General features: G+C 36.9%; 1 protein-coding gene across 2 annotated transcripts in view; it reads left to right on the top strand.

The window, feature by feature from the left end:
- Nucleotides 1-26,786, top strand: part of PRIM2 (DNA primase subunit 2) — a 117,876-nt gene that overhangs the window by 61,476 nt on the left and 29,614 nt on the right. For both annotated transcript variants that reach the window (XM_063330277.1, XM_063330278.1), the window contains exons 8-10: nt 2,793-2,860; nt 10,459-10,531; nt 11,672-11,857. In XM_063330277.1, coding sequence (XP_063186347.1) covers nt 2,793-2,860; nt 10,459-10,531; nt 11,672-11,857 — 327 coding nt within the window. The remainder of the gene's footprint in view (nt 1-2,792; nt 2,861-10,458; nt 10,532-11,671; nt 11,858-26,786) is intronic.

The raw sequence follows: 26,786 nt of genomic DNA, 5'->3' as shown, positions 1-26,786 counted from the left end.
GCAGTTGGTAAGGAAATACTCTTGGTAACAATTAACATTTTAGGTTCTCTTATGCACCATCCGACAGGAACTTTTTTTTTTCCTGGTAAATTGTAGAAAGAGCCTGGAGTAATTCAGTAGCCTGCCTCAGCTAAAATAAACCTTTGCTACAAAACCCTGCTTTCTGTGCTTTTCTCAATGACATCCAACTTAATGTGATTTTTTTTTTTAAATGTATTCATCAAAAGGTCTGACGTTATATTAAAATTTTCTTGTGCAATACAGCTAATTAGGACATCTCATTTAGAAAGCAACCTGTGAAAATAAAAATTCTCTTATCTTTTTTGTGCAGAGAAACACTTAGAGAGAAAATAGCTCTTAGATGATAACCTCAAAATCAAGAAATTCACTCACTCCTAAAAATTGAGACGAGTTAATTGAGCCATGATAATCTTGTTCTTAATTGCCATGTGTAAAAAATGTCATTGCCTTCCTGATAGCATGTGGAGCTGCCACTTAACTTTGGGCTTTGTGTCAAGTTAACTTTTTTTTTTTTAAGATTCATAGTAAATCTTTGGTAACTTGCAATTTCATGTGCTGGTCTCATGTTTGGATGGGGGGAAGAAAAACAGACCAATTCTTAGACATCAACCTATAAGTCGTCATCCTTTTACCTTCATTATTACTTGATGTAGCACTGACAGATTGTTCTGTTTATTTGTCATGAATTCAGCGTAGTGAACACTAGAGATGTGATTGTTGAGTAGAGCTCAGCAGAAAAGAAGAACTCATTTTATTGCTATTCTTCTACAAGATTGCATAAAAATAGTACTGAATTTTGACAAAACTTTAGAAAGCTTGCTTTTGGAAGTTCTGGTTACTTCAAATTGATTTTCCCCTCCTATGCTTGTGCCATCCCCCCATTCCCCTCCCATTGGCAATCTGAATTGCAGCAAAGACAGCTGGTGACTCTAGTAATGAAGCTAGTATGAAGTTGGACCAGCGTTGTCATCTCAGATTTCAGTTTATTAATTCCTTTCCCTCATGTTGTTAAATATTCTTCCCCCTTTCTCAATTTTAAATGTTGTGTGATATTGATAACATGGTCCTTAATTTGCATTATATCTACTCACTCACCCCAACTTTCACCATCTCAGCTCAAAGCTGAGGTGTCCACAGGTTCTGTCTGCGGCTCCCTCTGCCTGTTCCTCTGATCATCTGGGCCTTGGGACTGGAAATATCTTAAGTCTGCAGTGTTCTCTGTAAATTAAACTGCTTCAGCTTGATTAGAGTTTGGAGCTATGTTCCGTACTTGACAACATTGTGATGTCTTTCATGTATCTAAAATATCGAATAGTATGCTTTTGCTTTTTTTTCCTGGTAAGATGATCTTTGTGTTAGTACTGTATATGGAGGAGGGAAGGCTGTGCTTGCAGGAATTTGTCTAAATTTCATTTCAGAGTGATTGGAAAACGTCTGCAGAATCCCAGTTTGGATTCTGTAATTGGGATTATTCTTTTCTTGTAGAGAAAAGGACATAAAATTCTTAGCTGTTTGAAAACACTAGCATTAATTTACCACCATCTTTGTAAAAGCTAATTTTATTTACAGTGTGGCTCACTGAGTGCAGCTTTTTCTGGGGTAAATTTCTTTATGGGTTATAAATAGAAGTTGCAACCTACTTCAGTCCTTGCCTTTACTGGTGTGTTGGAACCAGCAAGGTAAAGCTACACAGTCAGTGCTAAAAGTTTGTTTAGGGATTTTTATTTTTTAATAAGATTTTTTTTAAAGAGTATGTATAACTGTATGCATGCATTTTAAGTTACCTGTAAAATACTAAATAAGTTGATGCTGATTTATACAACGTGAAATATGTTGACCTTTTAAATTTGTACTAAGGTAGTTTTCAAAATACAGCCTAATGTGGCAGCAACAGAATCATGAAATGCATGTTATATTACATATTTTGTATTAGATGTTTGTCAGCAGTTTCAGAACTGCTACGGTTCTAACTTTTATAGGCAAAGGTAGACACCTATGTACTGGTATTAATCAAATTTAACACATTTTTTCCAACTATTTTAGTTAATACTAAATAGTTTAATTAACAAGTTAATTTAGTTTAATAATAATTATTAATTTATTATTATAAATAATACTAAATTTAGTTTAATTAACAAGTATTCTGCAGTAGTGTGACATGTATTTATTGATTTATAGACTACTAGGTTTACTTTTTCAGAAGTTGTTTAATATTTTAATGAGTCATATGAAACAGTTACAAGAAAAAAGTATGTATTTGGTTTAGAACAGTCAAATTACAAAATACAGGTTATGCCCATTAAATAAAAAAACAGCGTACACAGATGCATGTCTATATAAAAGTCATCTAGTGTTAAATATTACGTAAGTTTTTCTATACAAATGTAAACCGAATATAATATAGCTTAATGGACTATATTTACATTATGTGTCTGCTAGAAGGCTGTCTAGGTAGAATATGACTTTTAGGTCAAATATGTTTCGAAAAAAAGTATATTACTTTCAGTGATGTCTTGCTATTTAATTCAAATAACATTGTAATCTTAGAAAAAATATTTCTCACTGCTTGACTTTGTTAACTTGTAAATACTTCTACTAACTTCAGATTCTGGAAGGCTGTGCTTAGTTATTTTAAATAGGAGAAAATATGTCTTACTCAATGTTGTGTGAAGTTGTAGCAACGCAGGGTGATTTGTTACATCATTCCTGCTTCGTACTATCAATTTTTTTGAAGCTAATATTTTATTAATTGAACTTCTGTTTTCTTCCAGCTGACAGCACGATCGCTGCCTTCTGTACAGTCTGACGAGAGACTACAACCTCTGCTTAATCATCTCAGGTAGCATAAACTGAAAGCACGAGTGTATTCTTTCATATAGATTAAAATAATTATATTAGAATGTTTTAGTTACAATTTGTTTTTCAGACATTCTGACAGTGCAATTGGCTTTGATTTGGAAAAAAAGCCCTGAAAGTATCCTTTCAATTTAACAAAAGCTTTATAAATGACATGAAACATAATTTACAGAACTGGCATTACTTCTAAGTAACAAGAAAATATTTGTAGCTTTTATAAAAGCTTTTTTTTATAGTAAGTGCAAAGTTGTTAAGCTTCTTCATGAACAAAACAAATTCCAAATTACACTGCCCAGAGTATGTGCCTTCCTGTTCCAAATATTTTATGCTCTATCATCTTTCTGGAAGATTTCTACATCACTGTCATTGATGAATGGAGTCCTCTTTTCTTCTTTTAATGGACCTAAGGAGAGAGCTGAAAATGTGAACCATTAAGAGTGCTCTACAATAAAACTGAAATAATCTGCCTCTCTCTTAGTAGATTACAGTATATAGAAGCTTTCTACTTTCTTTGAATGCGTTTGGAGATGAAGAGTGAGAAAACATACTTTCCTGATGTTCTTTAGGTTAAGCATAGACCTGGTCTCATTTTTTTATATACGTGATTGCTTTTTACCACTTTATATTGTTTGTGACAGTTTTCTTACTACCGTAGTATGCAGGAGGACAAAGACCATGCAATTAGAGGGAGATGCATTGGCTTAGAATCATTGAATAATTTAGCATGGAGTGAACCTCTGGAGATGATTTAATCTAGCCCCTGCTCAATGCAGATCTGGTTAGATCGGGTTGCTCAGGTATTTATTCAGTTGAATTTTTAATATCTCTAAGAGTAGAAATTTACTTAACTACTGAATGTCAGTAATGAGAGCTCTGTTTTTGAACACGTACAGCTTTGCATTAAGATCACTGAAATTATGTTGAATGAATTAGAAATGGAAGTGGTGAGGCTCCATCATGACAGCACTGCACTGGAATGAGGATGCAGACCTAGTTAGCATGCTCTTTATTTCCTATGGTGTGCCACTGCTTCAGGTATCTGTACCCAAAAATTTGACACTTTATTTTGATTTCTTTAAAAATTCTCATAATTTTTATTACATAGAACAGCTTCCTATCTTACTGCTTTTAGTGTAAATCAGAATAGGAAAAATAGCTTTCATTGTGTCTCCGCTTATTAACACATGATTGAACTTTGTTCAAGAGCAATGAATGAAATAAATATTGTGCTGTAACTGTTACATAGCTGGTTAGGGGATACTTCTGAATGCCAAAAACCTTCCATGTTTTTATTACCATACATCTTACTAGAATTTTTAAAAGTATGCCTCAGTGGCATACCTTTCTCCACTTGAAGCCAATGAGCAATTAGGTTAGCTTTTTATAAATCGTGCTCTCTAGAAGTAATTACTGAGAAATTTGGAATTTCTTTTGATATATGCTATGCATCTATGTAAGTGGAACAGCCTTCGGTATCACAAGAATCACAGTCCTCCCTGGGTGCTTTTTTTTTTTAAGCTGGGAAAAGGAAAGGTTGCAAAAAAAGCTAGTTTCACATCAGCTACTTTAACAAGGATACTATATCCTACATTTATGCAATAAGGTGTTTTTTGCACATTCTTACGTTAACTTAAGTATGTATGTTTAACGACTGGTAAGTTACTTCCATTTTGCTTTTCTGAAAATGGAGGGGCTGTTCCCACTACATTTTGTCACGAATTGAAAAAAACACACAAATGCTTCTCAGTTGCGTTTTTGGAAGTTCCTTTAAAATAGACAAAACCTTACAACTTGAAAAACAATCTCTGGCAGTGAACAGACAGATGACCAAACAGGTCTTCTCAGTTTTTTTTTTTTTTTTTTCTGTGAATACGTGATTCGTTTTTCCTTCTTCTCACTCATAAGAAAGGAGACGATTAGTTAGTTGTAGGCTTTTCTCTACCTTCATTGTGTGAATTCTTACAGCAGTATTTTATTTTTGGCATATGTCAATAGAGTTTTATCTCAGGGGAGCAAAAGCTTAGACAGAAACACGTGAAAAGAGCATACAATTGAAGGTTATGGAGCATTGTTTGGTTGTTAATGCCCAACACATTTTTTGGCAGCTATTCATATCTGCGTGTGACTTTTAAATCAGCTAGTCCTCAGAAAAGGTCATTCTTCTGTGGATTGTGTCTGCATAGATATTTAAATCAATGCCCATTTTTTTCAATGGACATAACATGTATTTTGTAGTTGTACTGTTCTGGACTAAGTATGTATTTTATCTGTGACTTTGGTCCTCTTTTTGACCTATTCTGTTTCATTGGTGCTTTCTAATATTAATTGTACTAGACAAAAAAAAGAGAGAACATTTTTAGTTAAAATGTTAAAATATTGGATGCACGGTTATGCTTAGGGATTTCACAGGCTCACAGTAGGCTACAAGGAGGTTTAAATTGCTAAAACTGTAGCAATTTAATAGAAATGAAAACTTTATGTCTAGATGCATGAGAAGAATGCTTCTGCAACTGCTGCTTTCAAAGGAGTTTATATGGGTTTTGTGATGAAATTACAGGGTCATAACACTCTACTGTTTAAAATCTTCAGCAGGAATAATTTCAAAGATAGACAAAAACTGTTGTATGTAATCCCATCAAAATACCGTAAGACTGTGCCTGTACATGAATTAAAAGGAGAAGCTGAGCTGACTTTGTTCAGTCTGGTGAAGAGGAGGCTTAGGGATGATCAAAGAGCAGCCTGCAACTCTTTGAAGGACAAACATCATGGTATTGGAATTCTTGATGGTGCCAGAGGATGTAACAAATGACACTGGTCACATACAGTAGCTTGGGAGGTTTAGATCGGACATTAGGAAACATATTCTAGGATGATAGTGCAGCACGTTGCCCAGAGATATGGACTCTTAGTTTGTGGAGATTTTTAGGATTCAGCTAGAAAAAGCCGTGGCTCACCTGACTACTATTGGCCATGGTCCCGCTTAAAGTGGGGTGTGGGATTAAATGGTCTTCTAACATCCTTTACAACCAACGTGTATATGATTGTGTTAAATCTATCTTCAAATCATAGTTCATAAGGTTCATACAGAAACCATGTGTTTTGCAAGACTGGATTTTTTTTTAATGGATAACACAATACTCATGCAGACATGTTCACCCTCTTTTTCACTTATGCTCATCTCGCAAGCAAGTAAAGACTGCATGCCTTAGTGTCATTTACTGTCCTCAACATCTACAAAGTGCCCTTCATATCCTTGCTAAATCTCATGATATACCTCTGCGAATGATACAGTATTTACCAGAACAATCCTAGAGCTACAAGGACATAGATACCGTTCTTGGAAATGTTGATGTAGTGTTCTTGGTCAACAGCAGTGCAAATGTACGTGTTGATCTTTAGTTGTGAGGTATGCTTAAAAAACTTCTGGTAACTGAGACTTGGATTTTAGAAAAATGGGTTTTGAGTGATTGAGTCAGGCTGAATGGAGAGAGACAGGAATTTATATATGGAGGTAAAATAAAAGTGTTTTTTAAGTGAAAAGTGAAGACATTGCTGCTTGCATTCCAGTAAATCACAAAAAAAAATTATGAACTATAGATATTTCTACGTGAGTAAGAAGTAATCTCAGAAGCTAGGTGGAATAACAGAAAGGATGAGTCCAAAATAAGAGCTAAAACTGGAAGCAAAAAATAGGAGAAGAAAGTGAGGGTGATCACAAGCCCCGTTGATTTGTGTTGTAATGTGTTTTCAAACCAGCAGTAGGAAGCTGTTTGGCAATGTTTAATGACATGAAAAAAATGAAGACCATTGTTCATAGAACAAAGGATAGTCTTAATTATTTTTGAGAATTTTAATAGAAATGTAGAGAAAATAATGGCAATCCATGGAGAAAGCAGTGTGATTTTTCTTGTGATGAAATCAAGGGACCTGGGGAATCTCTACAGTAGAAAATCAGAAGACCTGATACCTAAAACTGCAAACCCAAAAGCTCTAGTCCCTTGAGCTCCTTGGGACGGGAATCCAACAGTTTAGCTGCCAAAGAGTTTAGTCTCTTTATGCCCAGCTCCAATCTACCACACATTCTGGATGGATAAAGCATACTCTTTTTCAGAGCACCACCTTTGATGGCACTTTATAGGGTTCAGCTCTTTGGTGAGTGGTGTTAGGTATCAAGAAACTTTGACCTTGCAAAGGTCATATGCTGCTTGTCAATGTAAAAATAGGGAAACATTTATGAAAAACTTTTCCTATTTGCTTACCATGATGAGATTATTTGCACTTTTCAGAGTCTGAAAAGTATAATTTTTTCTTCTTCCCTGCCCCTGCCTTGGCATTGGGTTTTCTGTCCTTGCAATAAAGTTTTCTACCAACTCCAGACGTAATCACAGAATGGTAGGGGTTGGAAGGGACCTCTGGAGATCATCTAGTCCAACCCCCCTGCCAGAGCAGGGTCACCTAGAGCAGGTTGCACAGGAACGCGTCCAGGAGGGTTTGGAATGTCTCCAGAGTTGGAGACTCCACCACCTTTCTGGGCAGCCTGTGCCAGGGCTCTGCCACCCTCAAAGGAAAGAAGTTCCTTCTCATGTTTAGGTGGAACTTCCTGTGCTCAAGTTTGTGCCCATTACCTCTTGTCCTGTCCCCGGGCACCACTGAAAAGATCCTGGCCCCATCCTTCTGACACCCACCCTTTAAGTATTTATAAGCATACTTATAATGATCTGCAAGATTCAGAGAGTATGTCCTCTTTTTAGCAGTAATTTGTGAAGTCTTATTTTGTTCACTTATTGTATAGGAAAACTTTTGTGTCTTCTCTTTGGACCCCCTCTTCCAAGGCCAATCCTTTCTATGGATGCTGGGAAGCAGTAGCTTTCTTTAGCTTAGCAATTTTTTTCGGCATTGGTACGATTCTAGTACATACTATAGGGTACAATCAGATGATCTGAAGTGATTATGGTAGAGCAGCTTAAGAAGTTACCAGCACTCATCCTGGGATGTGATGACTGACTGAATGGTCATTTTCCTAATTGGTTGTTTACAAAATAAAATGAAGTTGCTTAAGCAACAGCTGTTTTCTGTTGTTCAGTGCTTCCATTGTAATATTTTCAGGGTTCTGTTTGTAGTTCGCCTAAGTGATCTGATGCAGATCTGATTCTACAAGGCAATTTAGATACTTCTTTAGTAGAATCAGTAGTAATAGACACACACAGCTCAAATACTTTTAATTATTTATCCATTGTTGTGTAATGAAAAAAAATCCATTAAGTGCAGTAAGCTTGCATAGTGCTCCTGTGTGTGCCAGAAATAAGACTAAAGAACAAATGAATGCATGTATAATTAAACAAATGATTTGTGCTGTAGTAAAATCCACTCTTAGCTATGTGCTTTTCACACTTTACAGTATTGAAATGTAACAAAATAATCTGCAGCACCGAGTATCGTCATTTAGCGAAATTCATTTTTTCTGGAGTTAACCTCTATGTGTCTTCAGAAGATTTAAGAAATTATCTTTGCAAGTTACTTGCAAAATCCCTCTTTCACAAAGCAGTTTGCTCTTTCCCAGACTTTGCAACCTGATTTTGGACCAATATGCTGTATCCAAAGCTCCTGTTTGCTTTATTGCCTTCTGTATTGTCCACTCTTGAGTTCAGTTGGGTTCTGCTGTAAGCATTTCTCTTGGCCTATTCTGCAGCCCTGCATATATCCTCATTCAAGAAGCCTATATATTTAAAAGCTGGGTATTAGATGCTTGTGTTTTATTTGAAATTAACTTTGGTGACAATGTCTACATAACTGTCTCTGCTATAGTATAGGATTACCTGAATTTAGCTCAGGTATCAGAAGTAGCTTTGTTCCTTCATTGCAGTATGAATGAAAGATAAGGGAGCACGTGCAAAGTCTTGTGCTACTTTGGTTAGACAGCTACTGTCAGGAGTAAACATGCGTTTGTTTGTCAGTACTGCAGTAAAAGCCTTCCAGCTTTTTATTTGGTACACTTAAGTCGTTTTTGAGTTTTCACTTTTCCCTCGCAGTAGATGTTCATAGTGATACATCAGTTTATTCGGTTTTTGTTTTTTAAATGCTGCATAAGTAGCAAAGTACAAGGGGTTCTTGATTACTGGAAGAAAGCAAAAGTGGACTCTGCTTTCACAAAGAGTAAGGAGAAGGATCTGTGGAACTGTAGACTGGTCAGTCTCATCTCAGTTCCAGACATATGAAGAACAAGAAGGTGATCAAAAGTGGTCAGCATGGATTTGTGAATGGGAAATTATTCTTGACCAATCTCATAGCTGGTCGTTTTATCATAAAAGGATCAATGGATGGTGTGGGGAAAGCAGTGGATGTTTTTTATCTTGTCTTTAGCAAGGTTTTTGACACTGTCTCTTGTAACGTCCTCATTGACAACTGATGAAGTATGGGCTAGGTAAAGGGACAGTGAGGTGGACTGAGAGCTGGCTGAAGTGCTGTGCTCAAAGGTTTGTGATCAGAGGCATTAAGACCAGCTGGAGGGCAGTCACTAGTGGAGGAACCTCAGGATCATGGCTCCTATATTGTTTAGCTGCTGCTGGTGATGGAACAGAGTGTGCACTCAGCAAGTTTCATGGGATACAAAACTGGAAGGAACGGTTTACACCAGATGGGTGTGCTGCCTTTTGGGTGGACTTGGACAGGCCGGAGAAATGGGCTGACAGGAACCCTGTGAAGTTCAACAACGGGAAATACCAAGCCCTGCATCTGGGGAGGAGAAACCACATGTACTAGTATTGACTGAGGGCTCAATGGGTGTGAAACAGGGTTGCACGAGAGGACCTTGGGATCCTGGTGGACAACAACCTGACTATGAGCCACCAGTGTACCCATGAAGCAAAGACAGTTAACAGCCTCTTGGGTGGCGCTAGGGAGAGCACTGCCAGCAGGTTGAGGAAAGCACTACTCAGCACTGGTGAGGCCACATCTGGAGGTCTGCGTCCAGTCTCGGTCTCCCCAGTACATATGAGGAGAGGCTGAGACAGCTGAGACTTTTCAGCCTGGAGGAGATAAATTTCAGGAGGGCGTGTGTGTGTATCTTATCAGCATGTATAAATAGATGTCTGTAAGCGGGAGTAAAAAAGACAGAGCAAGACTCTTCTCGGTAGTATTCAGTGATAGACCAGGAGGCAGTGGGCACAAACTGATTCACAGGAAGTTCCACTTAAACATAAGAAAACACTTTTTTTACTGCTAGGGTGGTCAAACACAGGAATGGGTTGCTCAGAAGGTCATGAAGTCTCTGTCCTTAGAGATGCTCAAAACCCAGATGGATGAGATGTTAAGCAACCTGCTGTAGTTAAGTCTGTTTTGAGCAGGGGGCTGGACTACGTGATCTTCAGAGGTCCCTCTCAACCTCAGCAGTAGTGTGGTCCTGTCATCTGAATTCGTACATAACTTACGTAGCTGTCAAATACTGTTGTCTTGGGTTTGCCTCGTATAAAATATTTGCAGCCCTTAATTGGTAAAATAATTTCTTTCTGAATTTTCTAAACTTTAAAAAAATATATTTTTGAACACTTTTAAATGGTGCTGTACTGTTTGCTTTGTTCGCAGCCATTCTTATGTTGGCCCAGATTACAGCGTGCAAAAGAACACTGGAAAAATTTCTCTAGAACAGATTGATGCTGTAAGTACTCTGTGTTTATTGAGTTACATTGTATGCTGATACATAACTTGTTAAATTCAAGTACTCTATGTACAGACAACATATAGAGCCTTTATCTTTTTTTGATTCCTGTTTGCTTTGTAACTCTTGAGAACTACTTGAATGAAATTGTGATAAAGTTTAAAATGGAGCAGAATTAACTGAAAATGCATCTAATCAGGATTTAGACCGGAGTTATAATGAATTGCTTAATTTGCTGCATAATTTTGTGTACTTTCACAAATACCTAACATAATTATAAACAGAGTTTAACAAAATTTTCTTGTTTAATAATTTTGCAAGTTGTGATGTTTAGTTTATGATTATTGCCTGGCAATATTAGTCTTTTCAATGCTGCTTTTTTTTATACTTTTGACTTAAGAAGGGTTTTTCAAAACTAGGAAGTAAATAAAATGGATTGTAAAACCACATCAAGGGTGCCGAGACAATTAAAACCACATTACAACTCCTTTATCTAAACTTTAGAAATTGTTTATGTTTTCAGTGTCCATCTTAACCATGACAGTGTTCCTTTGGTAGTGAATTCTGTGGCATGACTCAGCTGTTAAAAATAAAAATGCAAAGCCCAAGTAAACTCGAATATTACATTTTTTTTATCTCTGAGATCTTGGTTTATAAGAAATAGTATTCCTCAGGGGAAAAGCTTGCAGATGAGTTGCAATGGATTTTACTCCTGCTTGTAGTTTTTCAAAGGTGTTTAAAAAGTACCTATCCCTTCCCCCAACCCCCAAAAACTCTTAACAAAGGTCACCTTGACATTACAGAGGCTAAAATAAGGAAGAGGCAAGAAACACTGTAATGGAACTGTAGATATATTTTTCCTGACAGCAACTAAACCTGTGTTACTTCGTAACTGAAGATGGTCTGATACCACCACCTGTATTACTCTGTCCTTTCAATTTTGTTCTTGAGATGGTTATTGGATTTGATGGCTAACGGACGCACTTGTGTTATTGTCAGTCCCAAAGCACTCTGCACATGCATATCTTTTTCTTCCAGCCGTTGGCGTTTTCAAGTGGAGCTAATTAATAATCACAATAAGCATATATCCTACAAATTAAATGGTCAGTATGCCTTGAACACAAATTTTTCTCTTGACAGCTTTCTGTGAAATCATACCCTCTTTGCATGCGTCAGTTGCACAAAGCCCTACGTGATAACCATCATCTCCGTCACGGAGGCCGTATGCAGTATGGACTGTTCTTAAAAGGCATCGGCTTGACTCTGGAACAGGCACTGGAATTTTGGAAGAAAGAATTTATCAGAGGAAAAGTGGATGCAGACAAGGTAATTCAACAAATGAAAAATATCTAAATATGTGAATGTGAGGATGTGGTTTATGTGTCCATTGTGCTACATATTTGAATAGATGCTTGTTAAAGTAGATAATTGGGCAAAAGGCACTGTAATGTCTTTTAAGGGTGCGTTGTTTTTTTCTCTCTTTGCTTATGATTTTATTCATTTTGTTGGTCATTCTCTTGAAGCATGGGGAAAAAAGGCAAGCCACAAAGAGGCTTTTGATAGATGAGGACTAGAAAAGTCTTACTTTACTACTAAATCACTAGGAAACCAAATGTCCTTTATGAAATACAGGCGCTACATGACTACATTAATTCACCAAGCAGGTAAGTGATCACAAACAGTACAGAAAAAAATATTAATTGCACAGCTGTGTGTGAGGTGAGCTTGCTTTACCAAACTTAAAGTCTAAGAATAAAAGAAGAAACCGGAGGTGAACGAAGACAGAAGAATATCTTAAAGGAAATAGTAAATGCTGTTCAGTGCAATGAGCGGTATTATTGACATATTAGTCATTGAGCTAACCCTTGCTTATATTTTCGAGAGTATCATGAGTGAGGAAGGTATAACATACCTGTGCTGTCTCTTTGAGAACATGAAAAACGTATGCTAATTTTTGAAGGTTTGTGACCTGCTCCCTACCTTAAACAGCCTAGGTAGAATCAAGCAGGGTTCCTCTCTCATCCGTCTCTGCCTGGCCTGTGGTATGTGTTAGAGCAGAAGTTTCAGACCTTATGTCAGTTTTGTTTGGACTGTGATACTTTGCATTTAATATTGTGAGATCTCAGCTTCCAGAGTATTATGAAGTATTTTGGAGTGTTTGGTAGACAGTCTTAGGTTAGCTTAGGCTCTCTGAGGCATGTCTGTTTATAACAAGGTATGAGGCAAAAAGTAGTGCTGTGAATTATGGTACTTATGTCTCTCTCAAGTTGTGGAAGACAGATCAACTGGTCTGCAGATTTTTTGGGAAGGGGAAAGGGATTTGATGATATGATTTGAGTGAGTACCTAAACCTCTGTAAATCTGTCTCCTTAAATGAGGGATATGATTTAAGAGGAGATATGTATTTTGTTAAAAAAGAAATACAAAATGCATTCTCTTACAAAAGTTTCAAGAAAGGATTTGAAGAGAGGTAATAACTTAAATTTTGTGGTTGAATGCCAATTAATCACTAGTTGAATTGAGGAAAATACAGGCTTTTCAGTTGCAATTTCCTGTGCTTAAAGGAAATTGAAAGAATAAAAACAAGCTATCAGAAACAATAACAATGTAAATATATATATTTATTATTTCTGTTTTAAAAAAATATTGTGTGAATAGGTCTGATTCCACCTACTTGTGCTTTGACCCTGGGTGTATGCATATCTATGAAGACGTGTACACCTTGGATCCTGTTTTCAAACATAGGGTCATGATTTTCTATTATAGCATGTCTTTTGATAGGTCCTATAAATAAATGTAGTTTTATGATCCTATGTTTAGGTTTGAAAGTTAGAAAGCATATTGTGAATGAAGCAAGGAGTTGTAGGTACTGCAGTTTTCACAAGCAGGCTGCTATTTCTGTGTAATTGTCATTATTCTCAAGTTCTAGATAACCAACTTCAGCCTGGGGTAAAAAAAAAAAGCTGATTTTTCACACCTGTAACTGAAGTCAGTGGCCTGTGGGTTTTTTACACTAAAATGTTGTGTAATGTTTAATGTCCTGAAAGAATGAAGATTGATACAATTCTTATTGGTACTTTCTTCTTTTGACATTTTTATTTTCTGACACTCGTGCCATTCTTCCTTTCCTGTAGAGTAGGGGTAATTATACTGTTTTGTCTTAACTGGAGCATTGTGAAAATACATGCATGGTTCTTGCTAAAGACTAAGATTAATTATTTGTTACTGACTGGTGTATTGCAAAGAGGGAGTGTTCAATTTGCTGCAAATGGTTATGTGTATTGGGTTTGTGTGGCCAGGTTTTGGTAGCGGGGGGGTACAGGGGTGGCTTCTTTGTGAAGCTGCTAGAAGCTTCCCCTATGTCCGATAGAGGCAATGCCAGCCGGCTCCAAGATGGGCCCACTGCTGGCCAAGGCCAAGCCCATCAGCAATGGTGGTAGCTCCTCTGTGATAACATAAATTTAAGGGGAAAAAACCTGCTGTGCAACAACAACTGGAGAGAGGAGTGAGAGTATGTGAGAGCAACAACCCTGCAGACACTGAAGTTAGTGAAGAAGGAGGGGAGGAGGTGCTCCAGGTGCCGGAGCAGAGATTCCCCTGCAGCCCGTGGTGAAGACCATTGTGAGGCAGGCTGTCCCCCTGCAGCCCATGGAGGTTGGTGTTGGAGCAGAGAGCCACCTGCAGCTTGTAGAGGACCCCACGCCAGAGCAGATGGATGCCAAAAGGAGGCTGTGACCCTGTGGGAAGTCTGTGCTGGAGCAGGCTCCTGGCAGGACCTCTGGAGAGAGGAGCCCATGCTGGAGCGCATTTGTTGGCAGGACTTTTGACCCTGTGGTGGACCTATGCTGGAGCAGTATATTCCTGAAGAACTTCACCCTGTTGAAAGGACCCATGTTGGAGCAGTTTGTGAAGAATCATAGACTTGTTCAGGTTGGAAAAGACCCTTGGGTCTTTAATGGCTGTAACATTTATGCCCATTCTCAATCCTAAGAATTCTTGGCACACAACTTCGGTGTTCAGCAGGAAGGAAGTTACCTGTAACAGAGCAGCAGCGTACTGGAGTGCCTACCACCAAGCTAAGCATAGGCACGAGGAAAATTTGCAGCAAAAAGAACTCCTTCTGTGCTCTGAATCACTGATGTGGATATACCCCAGGGCTCACGGATAAAAATACAGTAGAAGAGTTTGTAAGACACAATATTTTACCTTCAGAGAGGAATCTGTAAAGTATATTGTAAATGAAGTGTGAAACCATGAATTCCGTGGAAAAAAAAAATAATTTAGTAGTGCCTAGCAAGAAAGCACTGAAACCGGTAGAGATGCTCTGTTGGGAGAGGGGAATGATCAAGTGCTGGCATGTTTACAACAGAGAAAAATGCAGAGTGCAAAATCAAACATTTTTTTTCTTTAGGCACGGTAATTAAAATTACTCTGCAAATTGGTAGGCTAAGAGTGCCTAATGGTAAATTATTGTTGTTCAGATGATAGGATCAACTGTCAAATGGTGGTAGATGTGTTACTTCTGACTGAATAGTTATGCCAGTTGGCTTCATAACCTCAGTGTTATTTTAAAGCTGGTTTGTTTTTTCTATAAAATGCAATCTTACTCTAAACAGATATTCCCATAGATACTTGCACATCCTGTTCTTATGGAATACACACACACATCCCCCCCCGGCTCCAAAAAGAGGGGAGTAACTCCAGTATGCTTTTAAAATACTTGAAAAAAGGAAGTAATAAGATGAGTCGAGATCAATTAAATAATTACAGTTCAGTTGTAAAAATCCTCTGATAGTTACAAAGCAAATCCTCTTTTAGTGGAGAATGTTACTTGGCTGTTACTGTTTTCAGATCTATTTGTGTGGTTAATCTGTGAATGTGAAATCGGAGACTTGAAAGATAATGCAGTGTTGAGAACAAAAGAAAGATGAAAGCTGGATCAGTTTCTTTAAGGCATTATTCAGTTACTTCTTTAGCTAATAGCCTGGAATCAAGGTTTTGGTACAGATGGATGACTTTAAGGCAACCTGTCACATTTTGCTTTCCTTTGCTACATATATGCTTGTGATATAGATTCTTTTTCTTAGCAGTATTTGGTGCACAGTGGTACGAAGTGCTCTCTTCTAGTACTCTGATTATTTACCACTTTTTACAGAAGAAACAGTTGCTAGTTGCAAGCTTCTGTGTTGAATAGTAATTCCGTTGATAATGCTATCTGATATTGCACTGATTTTTATTATTGTTGCATATGCCACTGAAATACATCTGAAAATTGTGCAATAGTTTGGGTTTTTATTTATTTGCTTGTTCAATAAACCTCCAAAACTTAAGTATTACTATATTTACAAGATTATCCCAATGTCAGAACAGCTTTCTTGTCCTTGTGACTTACTGAGAATGAGACATGGTCTTTAGCCCTGCGCTCTAGGACTTTCCTGGGCGATGTGGTGGCATTCAGGCTAGTGAAGCCTCTTGTTCTTCCTGACTTAATTTTACAGATTATTTTACTGCAGTCTCATATGGGTTTTTGTTTTCTGTAGAAGTTGGTCACAAGTGGCAACGAGCAGGTCGTTTTCTAGTTGTCAAAGTCTCCTGTCCGAGGTATGTCTCTTCATCCCTTTCCACTAGTGAAGGTCCTCATGAGAGACATTTTCCTGGGAGAAGGAAGAGGGAAGTTTACTCAGACTTAACCTTGCTCAGAGTCTGTGATTGGTAAAGAAGAAAACCTTTCACAGTAAAGCTTTTGAGCTTCAGTTGATTAATATAATCTAGATGTTTCTTCCACACATGATGATCATGTATGAAACTGAGGACAGACAACTTGCCATCTGCATCAATATTCAAAGGAATACATCTCCTACTCTGTTATATGAAGCGATGAAATTTTCGATGAAGATACATCCCAATGAGATAGTTCCAGTGATTTGATTTTCCTGGCTCTTCCACCTGTTTTCTAGATGATCTTAGGAGGTCCTTGAATCCGGATCCAGGAGTGATGCTTTACCTTGATTGCAAACAGCTGGCGGTGACTGTTTCTTCCAGGGCCAAAGAGAAATTCTGTGAGGGGGAGCTTGGACTAGAGACCTCCTGAGGTCCTTTCCAGCCTGAATTTTCCTGTGATTCTCCATCCAGGTCTGAATACAGGTAGAAGTAAATTTTTGTGAGGGCCAGCCACTAGAGGGAGACAAGAGCATAATGAATAAACAAATAAAAAGGATAGAGGTAAATTAGAAGTCCTTATGCTATAATGCGTTGTAGGTCTATACAATTCTATTATAAAAAAACTCCAGTGTATTTAAATGAAGATAGAAATAGGCACTTGATAATCTGCTTTTAAGCATGCACAGCTATCCCCAGTTCAATTTATAATGCATGGATGATGTGGTAGTTCTTTAACACCTCCTTAAATCCCCAGGAATATTTTCTTTATTGCTCAGTTTGTTACATTTGGTTTTGATATTTTACTTTCTCATTTGTTTGAGATCTGGGGGTTGAGTTGCAGCTACATTCTTTTTTTACTTGCCCCCTTATATGTACTCGGTAATAATCCCTACTGTTTTGGAAACATAGTTTGATTCATAAATCAGAAAATGATCTTTATTCTGTCACATTTTTAAATATAATTCTCTAATTGAATGTCATTCTACTTTTATTCTTGAATTATTTAAACTTTCCATATCTGCAGCCTAGAGTGACATGTTGAACAGCAAGCCACAATACTTAACATCTAAGAGATAAAGATATAAATATAATTGAAATTCTTCTATACAGATTAAAATCTGATCTTGTTTTAATTGTACATCAGTAGTACTGTAATGCAAATAGATGGCTAGGCTTGAATTCTCCTGAGATGTATAAAGGCTACTATAGAACTTTAAGAAAATGTTTGCTCTCTTCTAGGATATAAAAAAAATGTAATAAAAGTGCAGCATATATTACCTGTAAAATCTTATCCCCCTGAAATCTGTGGAAGTGGAAGAGTATGTCATGGTAACAAAGCATTAATGGAGTAAAGTGTATTGCCCTTGCTTTCATTGGTTATCAGGGGACTAGACAGTCAAGTCCTTGATTAAATTGTACTTTTGTGTTAAACATCATAAAATGAAATAGAATTTTTTTTCCTTCCACCAGTGATTGTAAAAATTAGCTTCAGTGGAACCACTTACTATCTGTATTTCTCTTTAATTATTTGGAAATTATCATTTCATGTTCTGATTGTAGTGAGATAGAACAAGTGAATTTTAAAGATTTTGAGTGAATAATTTTTACTCTGTATTGGCAAAATCACATTCTATTCATAACGTTATTATATGTTGAATGGCTATGCTTACCTAGTGTAACTGAGCATAAAGAAAGTCAAAATACTTCTATGATATGTTTCCAAATCTTCTTTGTGTTCTACAAAGTTAGCTCTTGAAGTTGCTTTAATAGCAAGCTAAAAGTGATTTAATTGTCAGAAGAAATATGAAAATGCATTTTCATTTACATGACTCTGATTCCCAAACTTACTATTGGATTTACGTTAAACCTTTCTTTAAATGCAAGTTTGAAGAAAAAAACAGTTATGTGCAATTGTTATGGGAGTTTCAAGACAGTAGGTGGTCCAAGTGCATCCTAGGCATATAGGCTTGAAGTAAAAATTAATACTTAATCTGAATTTCAACCCTAAAGGCTGAAGAAAAAGACTTTCAGATTTCGCTATTCCTGAGTTTTTATGTGGTTTTGGTTTGGGGTGTGGTGGGTGGTTGTTTTTGTGTGTGTTTTTTTTTTTAGTATAGTATAGTCCTTTGCGCCATTCCTCTGAACAGCTGGGTCTATGAAATCAGAGTATTTGTGCAAAACTTTGAAGTGACTCAACCAAGATGCCAGTTGTTAGGAGCTGAACAGCCTTTGCCACAGTGATCTGAACTCCATAGTCGTGTTAGTTTCCAGAAATCAGCTTTATGGCAGTGAATCAATCATCAGGAGATCTACTCCTTTCATATAGCTTCCTTAGGGTTTTTTTTTTTTGCATGTAAATTGAAGGCGAGAGGTTAACAGGTGCATTGTTCAAATGGGACGTAACTGTTGTTGAAGGTGATACTCATGTGAAGAGAGATCGCTGCGAGATCTTGGCTGAAGAGGATGGTCTGGAGTTTGCTTTATATTTTAATAAACAATATGCAGAAGAGGGTTTTTGAATGAATTTGTTCTATAGTTAAAATTTACACAACTAGGCATGAGAATTAAAAGCATGACTTGAAACCATAAATGCATGGATTATCGTTGTTGCAACTGAGTTAAGATGAATTAGTTCAACTTTCTTGCTGGTTGTAGCTGGAAAAGGATTTTGTTTTCTTTCCTTTGGCTATGGCAATTTGCTAATAAGAAGGAGTGAGGAGCTGGACCCAAATAATGGAGAACCCCGAGGGCTTATGTTGTGAACAGCTATTATTATTCCCCATTTGGTTCCATAAGAACAGTTAGAGCTGAGCTTGAAAAGTAGGAATTTCTTGCAAAATGTGGTCTGGCCATGGAATTTAGTCCAAGGAATCATAGTATCCTTCCTTAGCTGAATGGAAGCAAGCTTCAATTGCTGTTAAAATTGGGTTATTTTTGGTAACAAGCGTATCACAGTAAGTATGTTAAGTCCATGCAAGATTGTTACTATCATATATTATCATTTTTATTTAAAGTTGTGTTTTATAGATGGGAGTTTGTCCTTTGTGTCCTTCGTGTCCTGTGCATATTCCTTTACGCTTGCTAGCATTCTGTTCTCTTCTCTTGTGGAGCACTTCAGAATTTTGAAACACCCAGATGAGTACACTTGGCATGTTACTGACACATGGTTTATTTTCTTCAGTTTTTGTATACCTGTTGACCAAAGGAGTAGGAAAGAGATCTGTAATGGATTCTGGAAGTGAGAGGACTGAGAAAGCACACTCACAGGGGTTGCATTTGATTGTATTCCAAGAAGTATGATCAAATGTGAATAACTTGTGCGGGGTCCTGTTAAATTCTGATAAGTCATTGGAAGGAGCTGGGATAAGATTCCTCACTGACTCTATCAAATATAAAGAATATCAGCAATGCTTATAAATATACAACCCTGGCCCATGGCTAGAGGGATGTCACTGTCAGTGTTGTTAATGTTACTTTTGTTTAGTGTTGTGGACACAATCATTCTGGAAAGACTGCAGAAAATTAGCTCATCTAGTTGGAGCTAGAGGTAGCTGTTTGCTTCCTGTTTAATTAAGCATCATGAGATCAAATCAAAATAGTTTTAAGTTGTTTGCATCAGATGATGGTTTTTATTACGGCTTAGTTAAAATAGTAGTATGGAATTGCTGTGATGAAAATAACATGCCATGTTGTATTTATGGACTTTACTGCATGATATAATTAATAATACAAGTTTTGCAAAGCAGTTGACATTATTTCTACTTTCCTGACAAACAGGAAATCCTGAGTTTGCTGCAAACTTGCAGCAACATCTACATTGTTCACAATGCTCATATAAATGTGCGCAAATTTGTAGGTGTTGCTGCTCTGACCTCTTTGTTAAATGAAGAGTATAGATATGTGTTCTGTGGCTCACTCTCTCATAGTCCATTTTACTTTTTTTTTTTCCAAATTAAGCAAGTTAATGAAGCACGTCATAGCTCCAGTTGGCATATAAGAAGTCAGATGATGAGAAATCAGATGTGAATATAAGATTAGATATTCTTTGTGATACATGGTAGAGATGTCCTACCACTTATTTAGCAAAATAAGATGAAACTGATCACTCTTTCACCGTTTCTGCCCATATGCAATGTATGTAATTGTCCCGGTTTGAGGTAAAACAGAACCGTGACAGTAATCATCACTGAAAAGGTAATATTAACTTACAACTTTATATAAATAAAAATAAATGAATATATATATAGTGTGTATAGATTTATATATAGCCTGCACGTGATTTAACTATATTCATAAGTGTTAAAAATTGGAGTAAGAATAGTAACAGATGGTAAATGGTGCGTAATGTTGTGATATTGAATTCAACTAGTTAAATGGTATTGAAATTTACAGGTAAATTCACTGGTAAAAAGATCACACACACAAACCTTCACCCCAAATTAATGATGCTTTTTAGTATCAATTAATGGAGTTATTGGCATTTCCAAAATTAGCCGCGATCACTTTTCCCCCCCCAGTGGTAGATGCTGCATCAATTCCCCATACCTTTGGCGGGGGAATAAGCTGCAACTTCACTTGGTACTGTTTTCTTTCAGTGTGTGTTAGAATTTTGTTTTGCCTGCCATGTCTGGAGTTCTGAGCACTAGAAGGAATAAAACCAAAAGAAAACCTTACTTTTATACCCTTTTACTTGTAGGGATGTACTTTACTTTAAAACAATATTGCCTGACCTTTTAAACACAAGCTCCTTACAGGTTTATCAGTGAAGTCAAGGATACAATTGAGAAAGTGTCTTTGGGACATAATTATGTAGATTTAAGAGAGTGATGTAGTTTTAATTATGCCTCGTAGCTAAGGTAGATGCATATTAAACTCAGTCATGTTTCTGTGTATTTCTCTCTGAAACTTTCTTTTCTCAGGCTTTAAATCACTAATCAGCATACATCAGTGCATCTTACAGTTATCTAAGCTTATTGAATATTGACAAGCATCTGTTTCACTATTTTTCATTTTATATTTTAACTTTTGTTTTTCATAAGACAGTATTATTGTTACAGAAACTTAATTTCTTAAAAAATGCGTAAAATCAAAAAAAGTGCTATTTTTTATGTAATAAGATTCGAAATCTTAAAGCAGTATTTCTTGTATGAAATGGAGTTGGTCTAAAAACACTATTTTTCACCATATTTTTTGTTTCATGTGTGTTATTCTAATAGACCACAACTGATGATGATGTACTAGAAAACATAAAATAATTTTAGACTGTGATGTACTTGGACGTTATTGTGTGGGCACATAAATATTTTAGGAATCACAGTAATAAGTGCTGTGGTAAAAATGTGTGCTCTTTCACTCCAAACACAATCCTTTTTTCAGTTGCTACCAGATTTCTCAATTATGTTCTTTTAAAACTGGAATTTTCAAGTCTTTGTTGTGAAGCCAAAGTTACGGTGGCATTTTCCTATAATTATTCACTTTAAAGTACTTTAATTTGTTCACCCTTTTTTTTTTTAACCTGTTAATAATGTATCTGTCCTTACTTTTGATTTTCAGTTTTCATCATCTGACTTAGATTATACTGGAAAATTTTGGATGGGCTTTCAGCCCGCGGCATGTCTTAGAGAAGAGCTCTAGCTACAGAATCTCTCTTCCAGGACTTTAATTACAGTGCTGGCTTAATTTTAGGTTTTTAACTGTACTAGCTACCATAAAAAGAAATAAGATCAGTTTTCGTAGTTATTACATATTAGGCACTGAAGTCTGTATTTAGTAATATAGTGTAGGAGCAGGTTAGTGATAAGGTTCTTGTACTGACAAGAATGAAAGCAATAAATATCTTTCCAGTACTAAAATAATTTAGATCCGAATCTGGTCTCTTATGACGTGTTTTATTCTCAGCAAGACACGTTTTCTTTCCATGCTGTAGTATCTTTTTAGAATTGTGTGGGGAAAAAAAAAAAAAGGGGCTGTTAAAGCCAGACCTTTGATTTTCTAAGATTCTTATTGTAGTCTTGAACCACTTGTCAGACTTGCACTTTACTATCTCTGTAGAAAGTCTGTGTACTTGTCAGAAGAGGTTTTTGTTTTATTAGCCATCACAGCAGCAGCAAGTAAGTCCGTGACATTTTAAGAAAAGTTATAGATGGATTTGTCTATGTTTGCCGGATTTCTAAGTTCAGCAATTGTGAAGTATCTGAGAGTCACTAAATACGGTCTTTAGCAGACTCTGTCGAATACCTTCTAACCATACAGCTCTCTCTTTATAGCCATTTGCTGAAAAAGACACCACCAGTAACGTATTTAAGCTCTTTGGCTATTTACCCCAATAAGGGTAACCCCTTCTGAGGCAGAGTTTAACAGTTTTTGTGATACAAGTCTATTCATCTGTATCTTTTTATTAGCTTCCAGGACAAACAATGACACAGCAGGTCTCTTCCAGTTGTGTTCCTGTGGTTTTTGAACAGGAAAGTTTTGATAGAATAGTTTAGTAATTTTGATATAATTGTTTGAAAGAATAATTTAAAATTATTTTATTAAATGTTCAGATTTCCTCTGATCGTATAAACTGAGTTCCAAAACAAAACCCAGAATCCTGTATACTGTGCCTTCTCTTTTGATAATGTTCATGTAATTGTTGTAACATCATATAGCTGTCATATTCCATCTGTCTATATTCAGACAGCAAATTGTGGCTATATTTCATATTCAGTCATCCAGAAAAGCAGCATGTTGTATCAAATGTGCGCGCTGCTGATATACCACATAGGCACGATGTAAAGAAAAATATGTTTTTACTTTCGGAATTGATTTAACATTCTGCTGCATGTCTTTGAAATCTATTGAATCTCATGAATAAAGACAGGACAGCTCTTTTATACATTATTTGTGCTATGTACAATTTATGTTTCAGAAATTTAATATATTGATTTAGGAAAGTTAAATTACTATGATGGGGCTTAACTATTTCAACATTATAGAGGTTACTACTTATTGAAAGAAGGTTAAGTTGTGATTTTATATTGAAACATACAGTGCTATTTAGCTGTGAAACTGAATTTTGCATAATGTGGTGTGCTCTGAGCTTTTCCTGTTTCTTGTGTCTCTTAAGTCCACTCACACAAGGAGAAAAACAAAACGCAATATGTCCATCAAATACCTCCCACCCCCCACCTTGAGGGGTGGCAGAAGCTAGTGGTCTTTATGGCAAGTTGTGTTGTTTACATTCCAATTTTTGTTTCTTTTTCTAATTTATCTCTTTAATGGAGTTGGGTTTGGGGCATGAGAACTGGGCAATGCCAGTGAAACTGGCAAGAAAAGAAAGATTGGTTTTTTTGAGATGAGTTACAGTAGTTAGACTCTTTCTTGTGTTTTGTTCCCAGAGTTATTTCCCTCTTTTTAGAACCTTACAGCAGGCGCAAAAAACCTGGGGTGTATGTTACTCACCTGAGACAGTTCAGGCCAGTCTGGCAGTAGAGCTGCTTTATTTTTCTGTTTGTGTTTTCCCCGCAATCGAGTCATCTTTTAATCAATGATGAATTAACAAAGTAAAACAAAACAAAAATAATAATAAAAAAATAAAGATGGGAAAATAGTCTTCTAGGTTTAGTGTTTACTCTTTTAGTGTTTTCAAAAAAGCTTTCTCCTGTCGTTGATTGCGCATAGACTAGTGTCATACTTGCAGTCTACAGTTCAAAAACGTCTTGAGTACAGGGCAGTCTGTGCATAAGGTACAATATAAAAGGATCTTTATATATAAGCAGTTCTCCTTATTATGACAGCAAGGGCAAATATCTGTTTTTCTGCACTTCTCTTTCCTTTGATCATCATCTTGAAATGTGATTTTGTCTTTTATAATGCTGTTAATAAGGAAAATACCTGTTCTTACAGCAGAGTTTTTGCAGAGAGAATGCCATCATTTTTAAGCCAAACTGTGGTGTTTGGAGATCTCCGATATCTAGTTTACTCTGTTCAAAAGGGTTGATGAACACCAAATCTCCATGTATGGCTTTGTGTTTTAATCCCTTGTTTTTGTTATTCTTCTATGACTGTATCAAAACAGTTAAGTCTACGCATTTCAAGAGCAGACGTAAGGAATACTTATCAATCAGCGGACATAAAGAATACTTATCACTCTGAGGATATTCAGGCTCCTTGTAGTTTTATTTTAAGAATTATTTGATTTTTTTTTCCAATGATCAATTTATCTAGAATTTTTTTTTTTAAATCTGCACTTATACTGTGGATTTGCTGGTATCTTTAGACATATGTGATGGTGCACTTAATATCCTTCTGTTATGACCATATCTCAGTAAAAGGCAAGATTTTTGCCATAGATTTGTCACATTTTGGTAGCTTTGTCACTTGGCTTGGTTGAAGGGATATTCTCCAGCCCAAGTCACTGGATCTCTTTGGGAGATGCTGCTGCTTCTCCAAATCTGAGGCTTAGGGTAAAATGGAGTCTCTTGGACTTTACTGTCTCTCATTACAGATAAGATTGGGCCGGTCATAAATTTCTAATGAATGGGGACTGCTTTGCTGGTCAACTGTTATAACCTGATGGTAACAGCAATTTACCACTTGGTCTCATCTCATGATCAATGAAGAAGGCCTGCCTTTGGTTTTTTTAGCTTGCCTTGCTTCTCGTGTGCCTTTTGTCATCTAATGCTGAACTTGGCTTCCGATGTCATTCTGATCAGTGCATAGATTGAGGAATAGCAATCTATAAAGGATTCCTAATAATGTTGCTACACCGCGGGGGTGCTTGTGAGGGGATGCAGTAATAAATTAATGAAGTAATTCAATGATATCTAATCACTCAAGGTGGGGAGCTTACTCAGGTGAACTCCCTATGCAAGATACATGCTTTTAAAAGGGAAGAATACTTCTGTGGTTTAAGTAGTCCAAAAGGTGTGCAAAACCTTACAGTTCTTGCTTCAAAGATTGCATGCTTAGGGAATGCTGCATAGTTCAACCAGATTGTAAAATATGAACAATTCGGTGAGCACAGGACATCTTCCGCTGTGTCAGGAGATGGTTGCTCTTTGGAAACAATGGGTAGACAGAGAACTTGCAACTGTTGCGGTGAACTTGCTCAGATCATTTTCTGGAAGATGTACTAAGTAGAGTTGGAATACTGGATAATGAACCAGACTTTCTTGGATTAATTCCACTATCCTGTAGAGGTCTTTGAAACTGGGAACACCCTAGCATGGGTGAGTTGCAGCCAGTTGCTGTGCCAGCAGCGGCACTCTTCAAGAACAGGTCAATTGCACAGTTCCTCTGGACTCATTTCTGGTGCTGTGGCTGAACGCATGTCTGTTGTTTTAATGCCAAGAGTCCTGTTCAAAATGAGGCAGAACCTGCTGATTTTGATTGCCTGAAACGCCTGAGACAATTTTTCCTCAGACCTTCTCTCATTTGTGAGTTTCTCTTCTGCTATCCCGGTGACCTGGGAGTTGTCGTACTCTGCTAAATTTCCAATTTGTAGTATAGCTGCTTGGATAGCTTTGCTTTCTGGTATGTTCTTTCTCCTTCCTTGTAAGGAAAATTATTATTACTAGAATGAAGGAGCCTGCCATGCTAGACCATTGAGTTAAATGATAACAATTTTCTGTCTAATATCCACGTGGGACTATTTTCCATGAAGCAAAAGATGTCACAAATATCTAGAGTACAAGCTGGAGCCGAGAGGCTCTCCTCTCTAACTCTTCTGAAGTCCATTTGGCTGCCACTTTGGCCTGTTGGATGATCTAGTCTGGAGAATGCCTCTGTCTTCTCATTCACGGCTTTAAGATGCTGTGATGGGCTAGTGAGAATAAACCCTCTGTCGGTGTGCATCCCAGTCCTGCATTTTATTGCTGATTTGTCTTATAACCAGAGTCCAGTTAGATACATTTCAGGATTCTTCACAAAGTGACGTGTCTCCATGCTGGCATCAGTTTTCTTTTCTATTTCTTCCCTAATGTTTATTTTTTTTATTGTACATGCTGATCTAGGTTACAGTACATGCTACAGTATAATCGATCGTGAGCTACGTGAGGCTGCAAATCCATTACATGTTCACTGTGCTCAAACAAAACTATAGAGCCTCGTATGAGAGCACTCTTGTTTAGAGTATTGATAGAGCTTGGAAAAGCAGTAGGAGTTTAGTTTTTGGACTTTGCAGGGGTACCTGGCCAGTCCTCATCCACCTTATCTGAAAACCTGTAATATGTGCTGCAGGGGTGTGTGTGTGTGTGTATATATATATATATAAAAATATGGATTTCTCCCAATTCTCATACAGACTTACTGAATTTTTTTCTCCTTGGTACACGTATTTTTTCAACTGGGATCCTAAGCTGCCATTATGATCAATAGAGATCTAGCCTATACAGTCAATAGTGTCTAGAGAATGATTTATTTAATGAGCCTCTAGGTGCCTACATTAGGGTAAATTGAATTGCTCCCCAGGCTCCTCTGATTGCATTGACCTCCACTGACAATATTGGGAGACGTCTGGATTTAGATGTCTGGACCTAAATCTTATTCCTATGAATGCACACAGTTAGTTACTATTCTACTTCTGTTTAACTTCCTTACTAGTTTTTTATTG

The sequence above is a fragment of the Chroicocephalus ridibundus genome, chromosome 3 (genome assembly GCF_963924245.1).
Source record: "Chroicocephalus ridibundus chromosome 3, bChrRid1.1, whole genome shotgun sequence".
NCBI classification, from domain to species: domain Eukaryota; kingdom Metazoa; phylum Chordata; class Aves; order Charadriiformes; family Laridae; genus Chroicocephalus; species Chroicocephalus ridibundus.
Note: the sequence above shows the minus strand (reverse complement) of the source record. Positions and strands in the feature narration are given on the sequence as shown.